Source organism: Bolinopsis microptera, chromosome 3, assembly GCF_026151205.1.
Source record: "Bolinopsis microptera isolate Bmic1 chromosome 3, MBARI_Bmic_1.0, whole genome shotgun sequence".
Lineage (NCBI taxonomy): Eukaryota > Metazoa > Ctenophora > Tentaculata > Lobata > Bolinopsidae > Bolinopsis > Bolinopsis microptera.
The window spans coordinates 9,025,788-9,046,246 of NC_087074.1; the positions used below are offsets into that span (position 1 = coordinate 9,025,788).

Below are 20,459 nucleotides of genomic sequence, written 5' to 3' on the forward strand. Positions count from 1 at the left end.
GACGATAGTTTTCCGTGCCATTTTATTTTACTGACACCACGGCATCAACTTTTACGCGAATTTCCGCAAAAACCGTAAAAGATATACAACTGAAACTTTTTTGACTGGGTCAAATGTTTTAAATTTAATGGCCTCCAAATCAGCATGAAAAAATAAAAAATTGGCCAAGGAATAGTGATTTTAGAGCCCAAAATTTGGACCCCTAGCTAAGTCATAAGTGGTGCCAAAAACGCGAATTAAATAGGTAATAATTATTTTAGTCTCTTGAGTCTTGACACCGTTTAGGGTTATATTATACGGGTTCCTGCTAGTAGTAGCATAATTTGACCATTGTTAATGGTCTGGCCCGGCGCGCGCTACTTCGTAGCACGTGCCAACATTTCGAGAAGAAAGCGGCGCGCGCTACTGTACTGCGAAGAAATTTAGACGAGTAACATCCGTCAACAAAAATGCATCATCCGACAAAGTAATGACGGATGTTACTCGTCTAAATTTCTTCGAAGTAGCGCGCGCCGCTTTCTTCTCAAAATGTTATGGCCCGATGGCACGTGCTACGAAGTAGCGCGCGCCGGGCCAAATTGCAAATCATTAACAATCAACAATGGTCAACATTTTTGGCGATCGGCGGCCGGCGCGTACGAAATTGACCATTGCAATTGACTTCATACATGTTACGTATCACAAATATCAGCGCGAAAAGTGGCATGCAACGTTGAACGTATGTCAACAATTGACGCACGTTACAAACCCTCTTCCCGCGCGGCAGCCGGCCGCAAAACCCTCTTTCCGGCCGGCCGGAGTGCACGAGAGAAGTAAACAACGTGAAGAAAATACTATACTAAGCTATACTTTGTCATACGTTGTATGACCCGCCGCGCACAAAGTGCGCGGCTCCCCCTGTATCGTCAGAACGATAGTGAAACACCCACATAGTGAAACGACCGTGGGGGTCGCAACGTGATACAAGCTATACTAATTCAGAAAGCTGAAAACGGTGTCATGTTATTGTATGTTCAAGATTTAATATACCCTACCAAGACGGGCCCCGAGTTAGACTCGTCGACACTCGACGCCCGGTCTAATCACTAATATTTGGAACAAATATTTCACAAGTATCATTTGTCAGTCATCATAATTGCTATCATGTCATGGAGCCTGAACGAATTTTTTACAATGACCATTCCACATTCGCGAAATCTATTAAAGGTAATTAAATTTATACCATTCTCGAGACTTAGGCGCGTGTCAAGTTGTTCCTTATTAACTGTTAACTGTTAACAGGTGATACTCGTTAAATATTTGTTCCAAGACCGTCGACGAGTCCAACTCGGCGCACGTCTTGGTAAGTTATAAACTTACAAATTGTTCCTTGGTAATGGATTAATTGACGATGTTGGATGTCAATTCATCGCAGCTCGGCCGCGCGGCACAGTAGCGTATCTCGCCGATCTAGCTGCGAGAAGCCTCATTGAGTCCGCAGCGTTAACGGTTGACCGTTGTTAATGATCTGGCCCAGCGTGCGCTACTTCGAAGAAATTTAGACGAGTAACATCCGTCTTGTATCACGTTGCGACCCCCACGGTCGTTTCACTATGTGGGTGTCAAGTAATTTGCGAGCCGCACGAGAAATCTCAGGTGCAACTGTACGAGAAGAACTCGCGTGCGCGAAGCGATAATCTCAGTGCTAAATAGTTACTGCGTGCACTGTAAAGTCACATTTAGAAAGTTCCAGACTATTTGATGTTGTGTGTTAACTTTTTTGATGATGTGATCGCTATGTTGACAAAAAGCTTTTGTTTCTGGGCTCTGGCTTTTTAAATTTTTGACTTGCAGCACTTTCTTAATCAATTGTTCTTACTTGCTTACATGGGGACCCTGGGGTTTACTGTATAAATACTTAAGTCTTAATATTGAGACTATTAAATCAGTTAAAGCCATAATTTTAGTCACAATATTTACAGAATGGAGAATAATACATAAGATTTAACAGAACTAAAATTCATCTGTATAATAAACTAACAGTAACAATATTACATACGTCAGTGCTTCAAAGAACTATGTTTTTGAAGAAGTTTCAAAGTTAATATTTGGGTCCATATCGGGTAAAACTATTAAAGGGCATGATAACAGGAAAATAGACTGATATCATACTGTTTCCGGTCCAGTAGCCAAATCTCTAGACGGGTACTCTGTTACTTGTCGTTTGTGATAACATAAAGAGGTGGTATATGGTAGATATTTATATAGCATACTCTACAATCTAGATCTTTAAAACGAAGTAAGAGTTGTCACGCCTATATTAGTCGTTTATCTCTCCGTTAAATCTACAATTCTAACATCATTGGGTAGCATGAGACAAGCGGAAAAAAGACATACGAATAGATTTCAAGCTCATAAAGGATTGTTGTTGGAGACCAGAGATTTTAAACTAAAGTTTGATAGTCGATGTTCTTCTGTAGAATTTGAGTCCAGGTAGAGCACTTTCGTTCGACAAAGTCCAACCTTAGGGTTTGTCGAACTACAGTTGTACGTGTCGAACTTGAGTATGTGTACCGAATTTACCGTGGTAAAAAACATCTTCACATCGTTCTGACGATACAGGGGGAGCCGCGCACTTCGTGCGCGGCGGGTCATACAACGTATGACAACATCCGTCAACGTTAACGGGTGATACTCGTAAAATATCTGTTCCATATATTGGACCGTCGACGAGTCCAACTCGGCGCGCGTCCTGGTAGGTTGTAAACCTACAACCGCGGCGCGGCACAGTAACGCATCGAACTATAATTTAATGGACTGTACTGATCCTGCGCGCGCTAATATTTCGAGAAGAAATTATTAGAAAGTGATGCGCGCTACATTAAAAAATTACACGAGTATCATTTGTTTGTAATATAAGTTATTCCGCATTTCATCTACGAGTTTATTTTGAAAGGTTTGGTCCAGATTATCAGGCTCACCAATCATGAATTGTGAATCTTTATACGAGGTGCTCTTAACGAGCTTAAATGTTCACATAGCTATGCCATATGCGTATACGCGTACTGCGTGATGCGCTTGTTTCACAAGTAGAATATATCCTTCGCCGGTCGCGCGCTACTGCAAGCGAGAGGGCTCTGGTTAGAGCAAGCTTACTTGCTTTCATGTGATCAGGTAGGGAACCGAGCAAGAGACAAAAAATTTAGGTAATGGTTCAATAAGTGCGCGCCAATTTCTTGTTTCTTTTCGAAATATGGCCCGAGGCAAGTTTGCTACAACGTTGCGCGCGCTGGCCGGGCCAGTCCATAAAATAAATAAGTTCAGTTTTTACTTGTTCATAGTTTGTAGTTGATGGACTGACCCTGGACTCTGTGCGCGCTACTTCGTAAAAAAGATTTTACTTAATGAAGGATTTATTCCTTGTACTGTCCCTTTTGTAAACACTTTTGCAACCTTTAGCGGAGGATTTTAATTTTGTGCTATAGTATCCAATTTTATTGGTCTTTGGTTCGCATCTTTTAAATTTCTTGCTACACGTTATATAAGGCCGGCAGCGCGCGCTTCGCGCGCCATCAAAAGGGGTTACAGCTTGACCATTGTTAATGATCTGGCTTGGTGCGCGCTACTTTGTAGCACGTACCATCATAAAATTTTGAGAAGAAAGCGGCGCGCGCTACTTCGAAGAATTTTAGACGAGTAGCATCCGTCAAGGTTACAGCGTGTGTCGACAAATTTCAATGCGCAATTAAAATGAAAATAATTGTCATACGTTGTATGATCCGCCGCGCACGAAGTGCGCGGCTCTCGGCCCCTGTATCGTCAGGACGATATAGTGAAACGACCGTGGGGGTCGCAACATGATACAAGAAAATAATGCGCACAAAGCAAAAAAATAAAAGTTCATTGGTTAAGGTCGATGGTGCGCGTCAGTCAAAGTAAAAACTAGTTACAGTTAAAATATTAAAACTTGATGACAGCTGGCGGTATTTTGTGTGGTACGCCATCGTATACATCATATCCGTGTGCATTTGTTTCAGTTATATCTTCCAGTTTGACGGATGATTATTAGATAAAAGTTATAAACAACAAACAAGGATTCTTAAAATACAACAAATTTCAGCTTAAATATATGAGGAAGGGGAGCCTTCGAAATCTTGCCAGACACTATACGACCCATCATCTCATCGTAAATGGTAAAGATGAAAGAGCATGATGCAGATGGAGGGTTGCACACGAAGTTGTACAGTTTAAATCTGTATCATTGAAATCTAGACTGCATGGAAAACATCCAATATTATAATCAATAATCTTATCTCTCTATTATCACCACAGACAACAACAACACTACACTAGATGAAAGATCATTCAAGCTTCCCGATTATTGCACCGTTTATCAAACAGAACTCACTGCCATCATCGAAGCTTGCAAATATCTATCAACTTATACAAACACACACATCATCATATGGTCAGACAGTCTCTCCTCTATTCAAGCCATATCCTCACCTTCAACGAGGAGTAGGACTACTAGAGACTGTTACGACACCCTCAATACACTCGGATCCACTAACACCTTAGAGATCAGATGGATAGCTGCACACATCGGATTGTGGGGTAATGAAAAAGCAGACGAGCTGGCCAAAAATGGTACAACCAGTGAATCCACTTTGAATTGCCCAATTCCACAATCTTACATCAAACGCCTGATCAACGACAAAGTCACAAAACTTAATCAAGAATCATGGATTACTAATGGTCCCAGACACACTAAACTGACACTTGGACATAAAAACATCAACATCATCAAAAATCTCAACACTACACTCAGTAACAACAGACAAAATTATAGAACTGCAGTGCACCTCATCACGGGACATTGTGGCCTCAACAAACACCTACACACCATTCGCAAATCAGACACAAGTGCTTGTCCTAAATGCGGCGACGAAGAGGAGACTGTCTCACACTTTCTCGGACAGTGCCCGGCTATTGCCCAAATAAGAGGTCAATATTTCCGGGACTACTACCTCTCTGTCAATGACATATTCGACAACCAACACATCTCCACCATTGTCAACTTTACAAACCACACTAAACGCTTAGTGGTGCCAGAGGAGTTGGACCAGACTGGTGTAACATAGCGACTACTTTAACGCCGTCTTATTTCGCCTCTCTCTTCCACACTCAACCACCACTTAAGCGTTTATCTATGACACACCCCACAACACTTACCATCATCCTTGATTACACATCTTGATTCCACTGGCATCCTCCCACAGGACTGCCATACCCCAGAGGTAGGCAAAGCATTCATATGCTATCCTCTCGTGGGCCAACCAGGCCCAGCCTCTCTAAAAAAAAAAAAAAAAAAAAAAAAAAAAAATCTTATCTCTGGAAATATGGTATTCGAGAGGAACGGATGAACGGCTCTCAGATTAATCTGAGGAGCGAGGACCAAGATTGATATCTATGAAGCATGTATCATGTCATGATTTACAACTGTAATAGCTGGAATGCTCTCCTGTCTCCTTTTCAGATTGCTGTTGAGTCCCGTAACTTAATGAAGCGGTGTATATAATAATACATCTATCAATGAAATCTATTAAAATTAGCAGGTGTACGGTAGCGAGTGCGGTTGTTACGACACTGGCATTGGCTAGTCAACATTAGAGTAACGACCCGAAATAGTGTGAGCTTTAGAGCCCACTGCAGTTTCATACAAGACTTATTTGATAATAATTATAATAATTTAAACTTTTATATTATAGTTTAAAAGGGGCTTGAGAATACCGAACAGCACCCAGCTCTATAGACTTAATATAAGTCTTGGCATGGTAGTCTTGTGTGCGTTCGTTAAATCGTAGGAAGACAGACATCAGGCCTTAGAAAGGGCCGTAAAAAGATCATGCATTCTGTAGGGGCATCCTTTAGTACAAATTTCCACAATCTCTAATTTAGAGATTGTGGAAGTTTTTCCTAGCAAAAAATTCGAAATTACCTTCAAATAAGGAGGCGGTATTTTGTTGCCATGGGGGTGTCATGTAGGGGGTCTTCATCAAAATTATCTCGAAATTGACTTTATAGTTGTTTCTGATAGAGGGGTGTGATATCTACCAGCTGCTTTTGGTCCCATAAAAAATATCAGCACTTATGTGTATTAATCGTAATGCGCAAGCAATTTTGAATCGCAAGTTCTGAAAATCGACTCTAAAAATCTATCTTCTCCTACATGTTTTGAGCAATCACCCTCAAACTTTCAGGATATGTTCTAAGCACCATTTAGAAGAGATCGCTCAGAAAAGATTTTGAGATCCAAGATTTTCAAAATTTCCCGAAAGGGAGTTTAAAATGATCATTTTTAATTGAGGTTATACAGGTAAAGGCACTGAATAAATAATCATAGTGCTGACATATGATTGGCCTTGGTTAAGAGCTAGTCAAACCATGAAGTAACGCACAGTGGGTCTGAGAAGAAGTTCTTAAATTGTGTCTCAGTTTTAAACTAATTACAACACTACAAATCTATTACATTTATTGAGTTCAGGGATGGAAGAAAAGAATGTACCCGAGAGGGCGCCGACGCTAAAGAAGAAACGAGAAGTAAAGATAAGCCCCTCAAAAGCTAAGTCAACAGCTGAGGATGTTTCTGCGCCTGCTGCAGAAGAAAAATACTGCCCATGTGAAATCTTTATGGCTGATGAGTTATCTGTGGAATGTGAAGCCTGTAAGTTGTTCTGGCATTCAAGTTGTGTTGGCCTGTCTGGGTTGACAGATGATATGTTAGGGCATCTGACTAACTGGAAGTGTCCCATTTGCTTTGTGGCACCCCACACAGTTAAGGACACTGATGACCAGAGAGCTGTCAGGGCTATTGTCAAAGAAGAGCTCCAGAAGTTCACACCAGCTTTGGCGAACTCCTTAAAAACAGTTCTAAACAACAGCACGGACAAAAGTGTGAAAAAAGCTGTTAGTCTCTATTCAGATATTACAGCTAAGTCTCAACAAACTGTTCTGAAAAATCTAAGAAGTTCAGAAACAACCAAAGAAGTTGTCCAGCAGGTACAACGTAACATTGATGCAGATAGGGTGGAGAGAGAAAGAAAGAAGAAAAATGTCTGCATCCTGAAGGTACCGGAAAGCACCAATAACAGTGTCAAAGATCGTGAAAAAGAAGACATCGACTTTTGCATCAACTCACTTGAGATGGAAAAGGGAGACATTGTGTCCTGCTTTAGAGCTGGCAGAGTCAATAAAGACATACCAGAGTACTGCAGGCCCCTTATTGTCAAACTCTATGACGTAGAAGACGTAAAGTACTACACGAATGGAGGGAGAGGAATCCGGTCAAAGAGTGGTCATTGGATAAATGAAGATTTGTGCAGAGCTGACCGTAAGGCAAATTTTCAAGCACGGGAGGAAGCAGAGAAGAGGAAAAAGCAGAAGAACGCAGAGAAGAGTCAGAAGATCGAAGAGAAGGAAGCTACAGTTGCAAAGGAATAAGCATATTGTATACTAATGCTAGTGGATTCTTTAACAAAATAGATGAAGTAAAATGTTTATTGATGCTAAACAAGAACATTGATATTATATGTGTCACAGAGACACATTTTGATAATGATATTTTAGATGCTGAAGTTCAAATTGACGGTTACACAATTTTTAGAAAAGACCGTGACTTTAAAATTGAATCTTCTAAAAAGGATATTAGTTCTGGAGGAGGGTCCATCATTTATGTTATTAAATCAAAGTTCTAAACAAGGGATAGTTAAAAAACAACGCCCGAGTCTAATCTTTCCCTAAAACAAAAACTAAAAATTAAAAACTTCATTGCAATTTCCGCCAATATCTCTTGTCATAACTCAAATTACGGAGATAATGCAGGTCAAAGATATTATTCAAATAAAGATTTCTTTTACATAAATCATGCACAATCAGCGAGAAAAGATTGCTTTGGGGTCTTCCTCTTCTCCCTGGTAAGTCCAGTGTATTGATGGCAAAAATGAGGGAAGAAAACGCTGGTCCGTCAATAGGACCCTGCAAAACATGTCCTAACATTCTCCACCGACTACAGGCCACTTTTTCTGACAATGGTTCAGCATTGCAGCGTTTATACAAGTTTTTGTTGGAGATGACTCCTGGGTACTTTATATTCAAAATAGTGCGAAGATGTCTGCGGTGAACAACATCTAGTTTTTCAAGGAATATTTTGGGGACGGCCCAACAGGATGAGTTGTACATAAGAACCGATACGACTAAAGCATTATACAGTATTAGACGTTTGTTTAGGGGCAGTTTATCACTCCAGGCCTTCTTGTAATTGTTAAAGGCAGCATATCCCAGGTTTATGCGACGCTGAATATCAGCTTTGCTACACAAGACGGACCCTAGAGTGATACTTTTCCTCCATGCTTCATTCCCCGACACTAATTTTCCATCACTGTCGACTTCACCCGTACTAGCTAAATAAACATGAGTGAAGTCCGTTTTGTCTTCATTGACAAAGAGGTTCCATTTCTCGAGTATAGCTGTTGCCTGGGGCAAAATAGCTCTCAAGTTGTCTTCCTCTTCATCATTGAAGTCAACATCATCAGCATATTCAGTGTCAAGTGGAAGGCCAGCAATAGTAATCGGGGGGATCGGCCTATCTAAACTGATTGTTATAGTCCATCTAAGTTCATTCAAAGCACCAGCCAAGACAAGGGTGAACAGACAGCCGGATAGACAGTCACCTTGGAAAGCTCCAAGGAGACTTAAAAACTCAGCTGAAAGAACTCCATTTACCTTCACCCGTAACTTTGTGTTGGACAACAACAACCGGACAATCCTCAGCTCATCGTCAGTACAGCCACACAGTTTCAGGAGTTCAAGAATCGTAGTGCGTTTGATCGTGTCAAACGCACTAGACATATCAATGCCCATGCGATGATACTCCCATTTCTTCCTTTGGACAACTGACAGTAGAACTCGCTGACACCAAACAATATCAGCACAAGAACGAGCGCGTTTATATGCACACTGCCATGGACCAGTGAAGGCGTTCACTTTTTCTTCTATCCTTTTAAGAGTAGCCATAGACAGAATTTTTCTGGCTGCATTGGACAAGGTGAGTGGACGTAAATTCTTCAGAGGACCAATAGGTTTTTTTGGCTTCTGTAAGGGTGTTATAGTAGCCTCTCCAATGGAAATGGGGAAAGTATGTGTCTCGAAACAACTGTTGATGATTCCAGCATAATGTTCATGGACTGTACTATTAGAGTACTTAATTAGCTCGTTGGGTATTCCATCAGGACCATTTGCCCTCCCATTTTTCAAGCTAGAGGTGGCTGCATGTATTTCAACTCCAGTAAAAGGGACATTGAGAGCACGTGGTAGACCCTCAAAAGGCTCGAGAGGTTGCTCATTGCGAGTCAGCTGTTTTTCGAGATAGTCTCTAACAACAGAAGCTTTCATGTCGTCAGATGCAATCAAACAGCCATTTTCATCATGAACACCAATCGAGTTATTAGGTGGTTTACTTTTCTGAAGATGTCTTACTGCTTCAAACATTTTCCTTGAATCGTTTGTGTTAGTAATATCACTATAGGTCTGATCAGCTTGAGCAGACCTCACTTCAACTAATCTTTTCTGGATACTATTAGTGAGGTGGTTGATGGATGACCTCAATGTAGTTCGATCAAGAGATTGATTATTGTTAAGTAGCTGTCGGAGATCGTGACGCTTTTCAACAAGCTCTTTGAGAGTGTCATCACTGCTGTGATGTTTCAAGCGAGCTTTAGGTTTTGGGCCGATGAAAACATTGGCAGCATCACGAATATGAGACATAAGATTTTGAAGGTCGGCATTTGGATCGTTGCTGGTCGCAAAATTTGAGAACTTGCCTTCAAGGGCCAAGTGATATTTATGTTGCATATCTTTGTTGCTTACAAGTTCTGATATATTATAAGAAGGAACACGACGTTGTTTAGGTTTGAAACAAAGATGAATGTTGCTGAAATTGATGCGAGCAATGACAAGTCTATGATCTGAAAATGTTTTAGTACCAGCATAAGTTCTTGATTGAGTCAAAAGACACTTAGATCTATTTCGGCATAGTATGTAATCTATTTGAGAGTATACAGGCAGTGTCTTCTTACTGTACCGACCAGCCGACCAATCCTTCCGCCAACCAGTAAATGATGTAACACGTCTGCTAGGTTGTATAAAACTAGTGTTAAGAATTATATTAATTCATCATTAGTAAAAGAAAGTTGTAATGCACTTGATTCTTTAGCTGTATTAATAGATACTGCAAGTGGTAAACTTTGTATTGGATGTATTTATAGATCACCATCTTTAAATTCTGGCCAAAATTTAAAATTAATTTCTTTTCTTAAAAATATTTGTAATGTTAATAATGATTTTGAAACACTCCTGGTAGGAGACTTTAATTTACCAGATGTCTCTTGGGAGACTGGTTGTGTAAATGGAGGTTTGGTCAGCACTAATAAGTCATTCTTGAATCAAGAAATCTATATTGATATGTTTAACGAAGCAGGGTTGTCCTGGTATTTTAATACTGAAATAACTAGGCGGCGGGTTGTAAAGGATAGACTCCAAGAGAGTCTGCTGGATCAAGTACTTTCCACCAATGATGCGCTTATTAATAAATGCACAGTGCTGTCCCCGATTGGCAAAAGTGATCATGTCAGTGTGGTAGTCGATCTAAGTGTTTCTGTAGATTCAATTAAATGTAAAGAGAAGATTCTGAAACCATCATGGGGTAAAATAACTAATGATGATATTTTAAAGTTTAGTATTGAAAATATTAACTGGGATTTTAGTTGCTCTAATGATGTTCAGCTTATGTGGGATGAGTTACATGGCAAACTTACGACTGTTGCTGGGATAGTACCGACTAATTCGGTCTATAAAAACAACAGACCTGTGAAGCTGCCATGGGACACATCCTCATTGAAGCGCATGAGAAAGAACAAAGATAAAGCATGGACTGCATTTGATATTGAACCTTCTAGTGTTAATCTTAGTCATGCAAGTAGTAAACAGCTCATCTATGAGAATGAGGAAGTGAAAGCAAAGATAAGATATGAGAAGAAGATAACTTCCAATTTAAAGATCAATTGTAAATCATTCTATTCTTATTTGAGAAATAAGAGAAAGGTTAAAGCTTCGGTACCAAGTTTAGATAAGGAAGACGGTACAAGGACAACTAGTGCAGGGGAGTCTGCAGAGGTACTTGCAAGTGCCTTTAGTTCTGTGTTTGTTAATGAGCCACTCGGCCCATTACCTAGAAGTTATAGTAAGAATACTAATAGTATATCTGATATTGTTATTACCTTTGATAATGTTAAAAAGGAACTATTAAAGCTTAATATTTTTAAAAGCACCGGCCCAGATGGGCATCATCCAAAGATGCTTAAGTCCCTAGCTGGAGATGCTAGTTTTGTAACAGCTCTTACTAAATTATTTAGTGCCTGTAGTGATACTGGAAATCTTCCGGAGGTATGGAAGTCGGCATCTGTAGTTGCACTTTTTAAAAAGGGCTCTAAGTCTGACCCTCTTAACTATAGACCAGTTTCTCTTACTTGTATTCTTTGTAAAGTTTATGAACAGTTTGTTAGATCCCATGTGTTAGAATTTTTAGAAGACCGTATTTCAAAGGACCAGCATGGGTTTGTTAAAGGAAAATCTTGTTTGTCAAATCTTTTGGAGACTTTCGACACTATACTTAATTTAATAGATGAAGGTGCTCCTGTGGACTTATTTTATTTTGATTTTAGTAAAGCTTTCGATTCTGTTCCCCATTATCGCTTGATTAACAAGCTAGAGAGTCTAGGGATAACTGGTAAAGTTTTAGATGTAATTACAGATTTTATCTCAAATAGAACTATGAGAGTGTGTGTAGAAGGTGAAACTTCAGAGTGGAAGATTGTATGGTCAGGAGTTCCCCAGGGATCAGTCCTTGGACCATTACTATTTGTGTTATTTATTAATGATTTACCAGATAACATTAAAAGTAAAGTTAAAATATTTGCTGATGATCTTAAGCTTATAGCTAATGCCTCCGAGCATGAAACTATAGCTAATGATCTGAACGAACTAGAGATGTGGGAGAGTAAATGGCTTTTAAAGTTTAATCCTACTAAGTGTTCAGTAATGCATTTAGATGTTAACGATAACCCAAGATCAAGTTATTCTCTTAATGGAGTTACATTGGCAGAATCTGTACAGGAAAAAGACTTGGGAGTTATAACCCATAACTCTCTGCTTTGGAATGAACAGATTAAGGCTTCAATATCTAAAGCCAACAGAATGATATGTTGGATTGTTAGAAATCTGATTATCAGGGAAAAATCTGTGATGATATCCATTTACAAAGCTTTAATAAGACCCCATTTAGAGTATTGTGTTCAATTGTGGAGTCCAGTTGCGGCTCATGGAAGTTGGGGGATCATCTTGGAGCTGGAGAGCGTCCAGAGGCGGTTTACCCGTCTGATTGACGAGGTGGGTACTCTTCCATACAGTCGTCGACTGGAAATCCTCAATTTAACAACGCTGGCAGAGCGGCGAATACGTGGGGACCTCATTGAATCTTTTAAAATGATAAGTGGTTTGGCCAATTACGGAGCTGATTTGTTCAGTATGAGCAGATCTGGTTTTAATGTGGTATCAAACAGTAGATGCAGTAAAAGTAGCGGTAAAATGAAGAAAGTCCACAGTTCTTTTCTTCCGGAGAGGGTGAGACCTTATTGGAACAAACTCCCCTCATTTTTGGTATGTTTCGGACAAAGTATTAGGAAAAATTGAGGGATTAAATTATGCTACTAATAAAGAGAAGCACTATGAATATCTTGTGTGTAATCCTCATGTTGCTAAGAAACGCTTTATTAACTTATATAGTAGTGGAAAGTATGTAAATTAGATTAATTTTATCTTGGTTGTTTAGGCCAATAGATTTAAGATATTTTTAAAACTTTAGTAGATATATTTTTGATGATGTGTGATGATGTTTGTGTCATTATATTTTGATTTGATTTGATTTTATCAGTGCCACTTGCAAGAGACAATCTAATAAGATACTAACTGGAAGGAATGTATTGACTTAAATTTCTTCTCAGGGCAATTGCTTCTTAATTCTCTGCTCGCAAACAATCATGTTACAGATTAAATTTAAAGCTATCCATGAATCACCAACACCAGCTTACAAAGTATTAAAATTTATACCCAAAGCTGTTTCTTTAGGTTATATTTCAATATCTGTGCTTTGATGATAAATTGACTCTCTTTGTTCTAGTTAGAGTAAGATCACACGACTGTAGGTTTATTAGAAATCATAATGTCTGACCACAATAGGCATGTGGGAGTAAAGATGTCTACTCCACATAGAAGTTTTGATGAGGACAAGGCTGAGTTCCAAAAACTTCATGAGACACCAACATGTTTTGTGATTATTGGAAAGCCGGTAATGAACCATACTTTGTAGATACCGTACACCTTTTACTTTTATTTGAATTGGAATGATACATGATTGATTCCACTGTTCGACTGTTAATTGAATTATGCGTTATTTTGTTTAAAATATCCATTGCAGGGATCAGGGAAATCAACATTGGCCAGAAATCTTGCTCATAACTGGAAATGTAAACTGGTTACACGTAAGTTTTTACTTAAACATTTCTCATATTGTATCAATTCAATATTCATTCTGATTTAATCTTACTTTTCTTCATAACAATCAAAACCCAATTTACCAGAATTCTTGGGAGAACAATAGTTTTCCTGCTAAATCAAAATACAAAACACTGGTAAATCTTGCTTTGGTTTACTCAGTAAATGAGAACCATAACTTACATTGAAAGAAGTATTCTATGAAATCTCAGATAATTAATACAGATTTAAAAATGTGAACTGTTTCAGCCGAGTCAGCTATAGAATGGGTTATCAAACAGGAGTCAGATTTAGGGAGTGAAGTGTCAGATAGATTAAATCATGGACAGGCTATCCAAGAATCACTTGCACTGAAGATTGTCAGCCAAAGAATAGCTGCTCTTGATATCAAGCATCATGGTAATTTTAATCTCATTTATATCTACTTTTATTAACACGATCTCATCGTGTAGTTTTACTGTTCTGGTTTGGTTGGGATTGCCAATTATAGATACAAACCTCTGTTACTATGTTAAAATCCTGTTACTTCTATTCCTGGGAAATTCCATTTAATCTTGTATATCTACAGGTTATGTTTTGGATGGATTGCCCACTCTGGACTCCGAGTTTATGTCGACGGAGGAGCAAGTATCTGTAATAAAAAACTTCGAACTAACTCCAGAGTTTATTGTCAACATAAAGATAAGTGATACAGATTTGATCGAACGAAGATCGAAGCAGTTGCTTTACCCTGAAAACAATGAACTTTACTCTCCCGATCTCATCCAACCTGCTGCAGCTGTTGATGAAGATGAGGGAGAAGAAGAAGAGGAGGAAGAAGAAGAGGAAGAAATGGATGATGATCAAGATCCTGATGCTATTCCTGAGCAGGTATTTTCCTCCCTGATATTACATGTAAACTGTAAAGTTGAGTATCAAGTACTCATATCATGTGTAAAAAGCGAGCTTGCATGCGATATTGTAGATGGTCAATGGTCAATGGTCATCATTCAGTCGTTTTCTAAAATTGACTCAACACATTACACAACTAAATTATCAGGTTAACGATCTGATAGATCCGCCAGCACCTGCTGGAGCCCTGGACTTGATGATAAGACGGCCCCAGGATGAACCAGAGATGGTACAGAAGGAAATAGAAACTTACTTCAACAACGTTCTACCTAGTCTTGAAGATTTGATCATCTCTCATGATCGTCAGAAAGTTATTGAGCTGAACGGCCTGTTGAACAGGAAGGACCTCCTGGATACTCTGATGAACAAATTGGCAACTTACTGTGCCTATTGTGCCATTCAACCAATTCCTCTGTTCCCTGAAGATGAGGAACAGGATCCTGATCTGGAAGCAGATGATCTCCTGAAAATGCTTGTCAAACGGGTACATGCTTAACACAATATCTCTCTCGAGCGGCTAGATTCTCTTTCTGTTGTATCGTTAGATATCAACTTGCCCCTGAAAATACCGCACTTTTTTTTAAACAAGCATACACCTTAATCATTAATCATGTTATATTTATATATCATAATAGGACACAGTGGGAGCCAGGTTCCCTTGGAGAAAGTCACGCTGGGAAGCAAGTGATCCGGTAGCGTTACAACAAGGTTCAATCCAACAAGGAAAGTTCCAATTTTCTGTGGCCTACCTGGGTAAGATATACTGCATGTCAAGCGAGGAAAACATAAAGAAGTTCATGGAGAACCCCCGACCATATCTACTGCCTCCACAACCCCGAGTTCCAGGAAAGATATGTATCATCGGGCCTCCTTCCTCTGGTATGTGCATTTTCATTTTAAAATTACTAGTTTCGGTCTCGATTCTTGTAATACCATGGCATGATTGCAGGCTGTCCATACCCTTCTATGTACTTCCTAATTTTCAGCAATTCTTCCTACTTTTTGACAATTTCTCCTATTCTCCTACTTTTTAACTATTTTTTATTCTTTTCTCCCACTTTTTAAACCAAATTTCAGAGTTTTTTAATGCTGTAATTTAATGATTTTTCTGAATAGTCAAATTTAATATTTAGAGATCTGGCTCCAAAACTCACAAAAACATATTTAGATGTCAGTTTTTGCTTCAAATTCAAGTTTATTCGATTTTGGGCAGCCTCTAGAACCCAACAAGTTGTATTTTGTTTATAATGAGTGAGTTGTCAGCCAAAGAATCTACTGACAAGAGAAAATAATAGACTGCAAAAGCTACTGGTATTCTGGTCCATTGAAGTTTAATTTTAAGCTTTGTGAAGTACAGGGGGGGGGGGGGGGGGGGGGGGGGGGGGGGGGGGGGGGGGGGGGGGGTCTGGCCATGATTTGTAAAACTTGTATTTGTCATTTGATTCGTTTTTTGTTAAGACCATTTTTATTAAAACACATATTATAATAATATATACTTACTTATATATATACTCATAAGAATAAAATCAAACTATAAAATCAAATCCATAGCGAAATGTAAATATCGGCTCTCCCAAACTCTAAATCTAACAGTCTAAACCTAAAAATGATATCAGAAGTAAGTTTTCACTAATATAATAATTACATATTGTACGAGTATTTAAATACTTCTTACATATTGTACGAGTATTTAAATACTTCTTACATATTGTACGAGTATTTAAATACTTCTTACATATTGTAAGAGTATAATATCTTTGACGATCCCGAATACTGTCCGGAGACTCCGGACTCCAGTTCTTGCTTCGAACAGTTCTTTAAGTTTTAATCTGAGCGTCTTCTCCGGAAGAGCTTAGTTCGGAAGATGTTTCTCTTGTCTGTCTTGATGAGACACTCCTACCGTACCTAATTAATTAATCAATTGATTAATTTGTTAATAACTTATTATAATATGATGATATACTAGGTACCTTACTATCTTACTATTATATAATATAATTTATTCAATTATATATTCAAGATAATATATGATATTTGAGCAGTAGTTTTTACCAATTTTATATTTAATAATCTCCTTACCTGGATGGGGTTCTTCTCCTGCCACTGTTAGCAAAAGCTTCAGATAATCCGTTATCAGTGTAGAGTAGAATCACTGACATCATCAATAGTATAACTACCAGGCATCCTGATTTATTCATCCTGAACTATATAGAGGGATTGATAGTATTAGGGGATAATGAGGCTTACTTGTATTATGGCTTACATAAGGCCCATATGCAGCCAGGCATACGGCCATGTCATACACTCTACACAAATAGCAAAATATTGCCAACAATTTGCTCACGCACAAATTGGGTTACAATTTGAATGCCTCATAGTAACGGTGTTGGAACTGAATGTTTTATCTGCAAAACAAAATCCACATGAAGTAGCGTCGCAACCGGCTTACGATCAAACTTACAGAGTTATTATTGTTGATTGTATTGCAAATTTAATGTGTAATGTTTAGTAGCCCGAGCATCACGGGCTCTCGATAGACAAAGTGGGACAAGGCAAATGATTGAAAATAATGGACGTATCGACACTCATTGGCCTTTTACTTAGATAACACTAAAACTTTTGCAACCCTACACTCAGCCTTACGAGATAGTGAAATGATGCGAACAAGCAGCACGTGTATTGAGATATTGTCTCACTATTGTCATGATCTCAATTCTTCTATCTCCTGAGGGGAATTGCGGTACCTAGACAATGAGACACGATAGAGTTCCACCTATTTGATGTGGAACAGTTATGGTTAAGCTTATTGTATCTACTGGATTAATCCTGGTAACAATGAACTGTGTAACTTGACTATAATTATTGTAAGCGCTGTGAGCGAACAAAATGTCTGCTAAGAGTTAATAAACTGAGATGGACCATGTTAGCCGTTAGGTCATGTGTTACGATCAGATGAATGTACCCCTTCTCTCATTGTTAAAATGTGCCTTGACTGGTGAGTTTAAGAGTGGAAAAGGTCAACATCGGAGTAATTTATTTAACTTATTAGTATCTTACCTTAATTCTAGAGATTGAAGCTTAAGAAATGTCGAAGAATTCTTTTAACTTTTTAAATGTTGAATATCAGAAAAAAAAGCTGAAAAAGAGGGCCCAAAAGAGAACTTAGCGAAAAAAACTGAGCGGTCCAAAGAAAACAAAAATCCCCTACTAAATTTCCACCGTTCCTACTTTTTCTTACCTTTTATTTGTCAAATTTCTACTCTCATACTTTTTATTGCCTCCTACTTACTGGACAGTGGACAATCTGCATGAAATATTGCCAACATATGGCTAACAAACGGCCAACATAAATAGTATTAGCTAGTTTATATAATTAACTATCCGGACACTTGTGGGAATACCTATTTGCAAACATTAGTATCTCTATTATTCTAATCAGAAGTGTCTTTCTGGTTTTTTTATATGAACGCCCGTTCACGTACAAATTGGGTTACATTTTGAATGTCGCATAGTCACGGTGTTGGAACTGAATGTTTCATCTGCAAAACAAAATAATAAATAATAAACTGACCAATTGATGAAAGGAATAACAGTATGAGGGGGGGGGGGGGGTCCACATGAAGTAGCGTCGCAACCGGCTTACGATCAAACTTACAGAGTTATTATTGTTGATTGTATTGCAAATTTAATGTGTAGTGTTTAGAAGCCCGAGCATCACGGCTCTCGACAGACAAAGTGGAACAAGGCAAATGATTGGTGAAAACAAAATGAAAATAATGGACGTATCGACACTCATTGGCCTTTTACTTATATAACACTAAAATTTTGCAAACCTACACTCAGCCTTACGAGATGAAATGAAAGAGTGAAATGATGCGAACAAGCAGCACGTGTATTGAGATATTGTCTCACTATTGTTATGGTCTCAATTCTTCTATCTGCTGAGGGGAATTGCGGTACCTAGACAATGAGTTCCAACTATTTGATGCGGAACAATTATCGTTAAGCTTATTGTATCTACTTTCTAAAAAATCTCAACACTTATTTAACTTCGGACATTCCAACGGCCTCATTGTTACGCAAGTGTAACCCCCCAGTTCCATAGCGGATATTATTAGACGGAGGTCCATTTCTACGGTGATGATTCTCCGGCTCCGTCTACTGTATTAGACGGAGATGAAGCTCTCCGGGAATTTCTCGGAGATTGTAGCAGTTTGTGGCAGTTTCTTTGCACTTTGCTACATCTGTGAGAATCAACAAAATTACCGTAGATGGTCTCCGGATAAGGTTATGGAACTGCAAACCGGAGAAATATCCGAAGAAATATTAGTTGACGATCTTCGTCTAATAATTTGGCATAATATCCGCTATGGAACTGGGGGATAACCAGCCCCTACTAAATTTCCACCGTTCCTACTTTTTCTTACCTTTTATTTGTCAAATTCCTACTTACTGGACACCCTGCATCATTGCTAAGATTTTTGATACGAACTGGTAAATTCTTTATATTGTCAGAAGTTACTAATTACTAATTACTAATTACTAATTACCAATTACTAATTACTAATTACTAATTACTAATTACTAATTACTAATTACTAATTACTAATGATCAGCTTATTCCAGGTAAGAGCTCTCTTTCTAAGATGTTGTGCGAACAGTACAGCGCAGCTCTGCTGGACATGAACGTGCTGGCAGCAGATGTGAGAGAGACAGAGCAACAAAAGCATGTGGATCAAGTTAAAGACGATGCCAAAGTGACATTCCTAAACCAGATTAGAGAACAGATACAGAGTGCTGCTCAACTCGTTATTGAAAGTAAGTCTGAAATTGAGCTTACAATTAGTTACTTTCAGTTGCTATCGTCACAAGTATAACTACCCTGGGGGGGGGGGGTGTCAACCTCATTTTACCTCACGCAGTAATCGACCGGGATTCCCGGCGCCGTGAAATCCCGGCACCGGGGGAGCTATTTCTTCCCGGCCCCGGCCCCGGCCGATTTTCAATTTTTGCCGGGAATTTGGCCGGGAATTTTTGATCGAAATCGGCCTAAAACTTTCATATAAATCTTAAAATGGATTTTCAATTTTGAATGGATGATGTCCAGAGTGCCAACTTTCAAGAGCAGTCCTTTGTTTTTGTAACCTCTGATAGTTTTTGTCCTGAAAAGTTCTAACTTGGCCGTGGATTTATTAAATTCACGGCCCCGGCCCCGGCCAAATTCCAGAACGGCCAATTCCCGGCCCCGGCAAAATTTGGACATTCCCGGCCAAATCCTACCCCCGGTCGTTTACTGACCTCACGAGGCCAGCCAAAAAAGGCAAAATTGGGATGAGGTAAAATGAGGTAAAATGAGGTAAAATGAGGTAAATAAATCTAGTTTTCTAAGCCTTTTTTTAGAGACAAAAAAGGTTTATTCGAAGTCATTATACTATAATTCGAGGCTGTGCATAGTCTCCCATGATATTTAATGGTTTATTAGGGGTGATGTGGTCCCTGGGAAGGGGCATTCCCAGTTTAACCTACTTACTCTCCAAACTTGGGGTAAATAAAACTTCGCATTATAATTATTATTTATGAAAAGAAAATTGGACATTTCAATTTCCATGATCCATTAGGATATTGTAAATAGCACTTGCTAAGTTTTGTAAAGGAATTAGCAATAACTTTAGTGTCACTTTGGCATTGCCAATTTATGGGGATATTTCCGCATTGCATGACATGGACCATTTAAATAATATCTTAATTTGATATTGTGATTATCGAGTCACTCTGAAACAAATTGTGTCTAACTAGACCAAATGAAAACAACAGTTGTGCATGGAACTGAATTGGATATCTACATGAATTTAGTCGAAATTGCATAGTGAAAGGTAATTTTATAATAAATTACTCATATATAAACTCATACTTCATACAATTCT

The 20,459-nt window shown here is 38.7% G+C and overlaps 2 protein-coding genes across 2 annotated transcripts in view; one reads left to right on the forward strand and one right to left on the reverse strand.

The window, feature by feature from the left end:
- The first annotated feature begins 6,494 nt into the window (after positions 1 to 6,494).
- The window catches only part of LOC134812262 (adenylate kinase 9-like), a 57,983-nt gene continuing 44,018 nt past the window's right edge, over positions 6,495 to 20,459 (forward strand). Inside the window, 8 exon segments of the mRNA XM_063819545.1 lie at positions 6,495 to 6,516; positions 13,328 to 13,438; positions 13,568 to 13,631; positions 13,894 to 14,043; positions 14,213 to 14,514; positions 14,684 to 15,019; positions 15,171 to 15,414; positions 19,162 to 19,353. Of these exon segments, the coding sequence (XP_063675615.1) occupies positions 13,346 to 13,438; positions 13,568 to 13,631; positions 13,894 to 14,043; positions 14,213 to 14,514; positions 14,684 to 15,019; positions 15,171 to 15,414; positions 19,162 to 19,353 (1,381 nt within the window). The 5' untranslated portion in view covers positions 6,495 to 6,516; positions 13,328 to 13,345.
- LOC134813158 (uncharacterized) lies at positions 8,174 to 9,801 on the reverse strand. Its single transcript, XM_063820845.1, has 2 exons — positions 8,363 to 9,801; positions 8,174 to 8,231 (listed from the first exon to the last, which is right to left on the reverse strand). The coding sequence occupies exons 1-2, from the start codon at positions 9,799 to 9,801 to the stop codon at positions 8,174 to 8,176; spliced, it is 1,497 nt and encodes a 498-aa protein (XP_063676915.1).

Bases quoted from the DNA above. Each gene is read 5' to 3' on its own strand.
- LOC134813158 (XM_063820845.1), bottom strand. From the start codon at position 9,801: ATGTCTCATATTCGTGATGCTGCCAATGTTTTCATCGGCCCAAAACCT. The intron at 8,232-8,362 runs GTCCGTCTTGTG...ATAATGCTTTAG, and splicing joins AGGAAAAGTATCACTCTAGG to TCGTATCGGTTCTTATGTAC.